At 37.8% G+C, this 4,954-nt stretch overlaps 1 protein-coding gene across 1 annotated transcript; it reads left to right on the plus strand.

Annotated features, from left to right (window-relative positions):
• Positions 1–1,056: 1,056 nt before the first annotated feature.
• Positions 1,057–2,040, plus strand: LOC105978797 (olfactory receptor 14C36-like). Its single transcript, XM_013005142.2, has one exon. It carries the CDS (start codon positions 1,060–1,062, stop codon positions 2,038–2,040), a length of 981 nt encoding a protein of 326 aa, XP_012860596.1. The 5' UTR covers positions 1,057–1,059.
• Positions 2,041–4,954: the final 2,914 nt, after the last annotated feature.

The following is a 4,954-nucleotide window of genomic DNA, read 5'->3' on the forward strand; positions in this document are numbered from 1 at the left end:
GCGCATTGCATTGCGATCCAAAAGGTCAACAGTTCGAAACCACCAGATGCTCCATGGGACAAAGGTGGGACTTTCTAGTCCCACAAAGAGTTAAAGTCTCAGAAACCCACAGTGCAATTCTACACTGTGCTCTCAGGTCACTCAGAGTAGGCATTGAAGTCGTAGCAGTGATTAATAGACTCATTTACTTGGTCTTTTCATCATACAGTTATTTCATTTTAACTTTTGCATGTAATTTTCTAAGTTGCATAATTACAACAAGAATTATATTGTAGAATATGTGAATAATGCAAATTACATAAGATAGCTTAAATAAATGAAACCTGGTATAATTACCATTCACTTGGTTAACTAAGAATAAAAAATACCCTTTAAAATGTAATAAAATACTTTACAAAAGTGCAGATAGAGAAAATGAGATGTCTAAATAAAACCATACATTCTTAGCTGTTAGTATGAACAAATATGTATTGCCAACAGAAAAAGATTATCAGAAAGGATAATTCTGCAGTGAATTTTCCAAACTGAAAAACAAATCCAGGAAATGGAGGTGGAAATAGAGATAAAAATAGTATTTTTCCTCAATAGGGAGAAAATGAAATAAAACTACTCATAAAAAATTGAGATATTCTGATAAAACTGTAATCTACTCTCTCTCTATGAGTTGCATTTTGGCCACTAACTAATTATATACTAAATGTGTCCTAATAATAACATACATAAATAGAGATTACCTATAATGACGCAAGAAACCTGCCGGGCAAACTTTAAATCTTTGACTCCCAATATTCCATAGGCATCAGTGATAGAAAGGAAAACCAGCATGATCACAACTTACGTTGCTGCCACTCAGAAATAATTTACACCAGGAAAATACTATCGGAGGGAGGGCTAATATTATGGGATGTTATACTTAGAAATGCCTGATATAGGAAATATAATGGCTAAATGGGAATTGATGCACATAGTTACAATATCTTTCCTCTTTTGATTCTTGTTTTGTTTTTTTTAGGAAATTTTTAAATGTGTCTCTCAAAATTTTAAAGAAATTATACTAAAATGCCTAACTATACCACAGTGACTGAATTTCTGCTTACAGGATTTTCTGATGTGTGGGAGTTCAGAGTCTTGCACACAATGTTATTTTCAATAATGTACTTGGCTACTCTCACAGGAAATCTTCTCATTGTCACAGTAATCACTGTTGATCAAAGACTTCATACACCCATGTATTTCTTTATCCTGAATCTGTCTTTCTGGGACATGTGTTACATTTCTGTGACTGTACCCAAGGCATGTGTCATCTTCCTGCTAAACAACAGGGTGATTTCCTTGGTTGGATGTGCAGCTCAGATTTTTCTTGTATTTTTATGCGCTTCTGCAGAGTTACTGCTCCTGACCATCATGGCCCGGGACCGCTATGTGGCCATCTGCCAGCCCCTCCACTACCATGTGATCATGACCCCTCGAGTCTGTGTCCAAATGACACTGGCCTCTGTGCTCAGTGGTCTGGTCTATGCAGGTGTGCACACTGGGAACACATTCCACTTGTCCTTTTGTCGTTCTAATGTGGTTCATCAGTTTTTCTGTGATATCCCCTCCCTGCTGAAGCTCTCCTGCTCTGACACCTTAATTAATGAAATTGTCATTTTTGCCTCTACAATGATAGTAGGTGGTGGCTGCTTTTCCTTCATCATCATGTCTTATATTCACATATTTTCTACTGTGCTCAAGTTTCCAACCAGAGGAGAACGAAGAAAGGCCTTTTCCACCTGTATCCCGCACATTCTTATAGTCCTAATTTTCTTTGGCTCTGGTGCTGCTGTGTATCTGAAGCCAACCTCCAACTCCCCTCTGATCCAGGACATGATCATTTCTGTGTTCTATTCTATAGTTCCTCCTTTCTTGAATCCTGTCATCTATACTCTTAGAAACAAGCAGATAAAGGAGGCTCTAAGGCGAGTAATGAGAAGAACGCTCACTTATTTCAGGAAAACTATCATTATTGCAACACATTCCTACTTGGATTGTAGGAGCTGACAACGGTTCAAAATTAATGTTCTCTTCACTTCCAAACTTTGGCTTAGTTTGTATTAACAACCCTTGTATTTATGTGCTAGTAATTAAATAATAGCACACACTTGATTTTGTTTTTCCATATTAAAAAAATACACATTTTCTGACACCTATGACATCACTGTTTTAAACTTGTATCTTTTGCTAAATGTCTATTTCAATATATTCTGTTTTTAATATAGTGTTCAAGGGACCCTCAGTTGCTAGATATTTACCTGCTAGATCAATAACCAAAAGGTCTGTGTTCTGAACTTTCAATCACTTCATAAAATGGAAAAACTTGGTGATTTCTTCCTGTGAACATCACAGACTTGGACTCCCCCTCTAGGGTCACTGAGACAGAATGAACTTGATGGCCATGGATATCTACAGAATTCAATAACAGATAAGCCACATTAGCTTTGTCCGACGTCCTTATACCATAACTCATACACTCTAGCATTTGTTATGGTTATAGGAGCCATGGAGCCAATTTTTGACTCAATCTCTTGTGAAAATGTAAAACTGCCTCAGCATGTTTTCATGTCTGTACAATTGTCATGTCTGTAAATTTTACTGAAGCAGCATGCTAGATTTTTATCCTGTGGAGCTTCTGCATGGGTTCAAACACCCAACATTGTTTGTTTGTTTGTTTTCTTATTATCAGTTAAAGATTTAGTAATTTGAACCTAAATGACTCCTAATATTATAATTAAAGTAATACTACAAGTAAGCAAAATGACAACCAAAATCTGACCATATGATAACTTTACAAGGCAGGCATGCTGTTGGTTAGAAAAATTAATTGTGACTTTCTATCCTTTCCATAATTTTCAAAAGCTAAATTTAAATTATAAACCATTTTATTAAAAACCTTGTTGTTATGTGAGGTCAAATGGCTTCTTACTCATTTTGTTTTGTTTGGTGCCATCAAATCAGCTCCAGCCCATAGCGAACCTGTGCACAACAGAATGAATCACTGCACGGTCCTGTGCCATCTTGACAATAATTCCTAGGCCTGATCCCCATGGTGTCAATCCATCACATTGAGCACCTTCCTCTTTTATAATATAATATGTAACTAATATATAAATAATAGCATTTAACCGCTGTCATGGTTAGAGAATTTATGGTTTAATATTATATCTGAGAAGTTAATTAAACTTGCTCTGCCAAGAAAACAAAATTAAGGTACACCTCACTCTTTGTTTGCATGTGTGTGTGTGTTTCTTTATTCTGCTTTCCAATAATGAGTCTGATGCATATTCCTGAAATGTTACAATGGTAAAAAAACTATATATATTTATATATATAGTTTGCTTGTGTAAAAGGACCCATTATTCCTACAATACCCTTTCAAATTTGTTCCTTATATAATCTAGTAAATGGAAGCATTGTTTACCATATTTGATCAATAATTTGTAAATCATAGCTATATTATGTCTTAATTTTATGCTTGGCACAATTGATTTTCTTTTTTAATTTGAAATTAATTGAATTGTGAGCCAACAAATTTACTAGTGGGAATTGTGGGGAGTATGTAGAAGACACAGAAATATGTTCATTGACATGACCTGTGGTACAGCTTCTGACATGGGAGGAGAGATGAAAAAAAAAAAAGGACCATGAACAAAGGTGGTGTGCTGGGGTAGAAGAGGGAAAGGGTGACCATTGTACTCCATTGCCTCACCTCAGGAGAACCTTTAGATTTTGCACTCTCCTAGTTACCCTGAAACCTGAAGAGTCTGGTTGGCCCTAGGGTGGCACATATGTACTCTCCTGACAGATACTCAAACAGAGGAGATGCTCAGGACCTCATTGGAAACAATTACACTTATGAATGTAATGTACCATCTTTTCCTTCCTGTTCCTCCCCATTCTGAAATCTTGTTGGGGGTAGAATCTTTGATTCTCTTCTTCCTGGGTTAAAAGAAAGGGAGGGAGCGAGGGAGGGAGGGAGAGAGAGAGAGAGAGAGAGAAACTACCCAAAGAGGCACATCAGAAAATAGAAAGGACAGAACTAGAAATGGAACAGACATAATTATTGAAAAAAGGGGCACTCGAATCCCTAGGAGGCCACAGAGGGATTACAGAGAACAGAAGGATGAAGGAAGTGGCAATGTATATCCTCTGCCATCCCTGCCCACCATACCTGGGAGGGCAATACAACTCAAGGGACAAGTATGTTGGTCCATTTCTGATTGGAATAGGAAAGGAACAGGAGAACAAATCATTAAAAAAAAAAAGACTTCAGCATGAGAGTAAAAAGAGAACACACAGACTGGGAGAGGATTTCTAGCAATGACACAAGAGACAAAGCGATTATGACCAAAACCTACAATACCTCCTTAGCCAGCAAAAGGAAGAAAACCGTTAACACCTTGAAGAAGAGGGTAAAAGGCCTGAACAGAAACTGTACTAGTCAGGAGACCCAAATGGCTAATAAGCATATACGAAAATCCTCCTGATTATTAACCATCAAAGAAATGCAAATTAAAACAACTATAAGATACCACCTAACAACCTTGAGAATAGCCCAAATCAGAAAATCAGAGAGCAACAAATGATGGAGGGGATGTGGTGAGATAGGAACTCTCCTCCACTTCTGGTAGATGTGCAGCTATGTACAGCCCTGTGGAAAGTGGTCTGGTGATATTTAAAGCAAATGGAAATTGAGTTTCCTTACAACCCAGCAATTCTTTTACTGGGCATCTATCCAGAAGAGGTAAGAACTAGACCAAGGCTGTGGGGAGAAGTCAGATCCTTGCTGCCAGACTGCTGTCTCATCCCACAGCAGGGCTGGGCCTGCTCCCTGCTGCCGGAGACAATAGACTACCTCTCTCTAGAGCCAAAGGCCATTAGCTTGGCTCCTGTGGGCGGAGTTCACACCCAACTGATA

Source organism: Echinops telfairi, unplaced genomic scaffold (assembly GCF_000313985.2).
Source record: "Echinops telfairi isolate 266 unplaced genomic scaffold, ASM31398v2 ScPeMD7_7469;HRSCAF=8507_0, whole genome shotgun sequence".
NCBI lineage: Eukaryota > Metazoa > Chordata > Mammalia > Afrosoricida > Tenrecidae > Echinops > Echinops telfairi.

Coding starts and splice junctions, on each gene's coding strand:
- LOC105978797 (XM_013005142.2), top strand. CDS start 1,060: ATGCCTAACTATACCACAGTGACTGAATTTCTGCTTACAGGATTTTCT.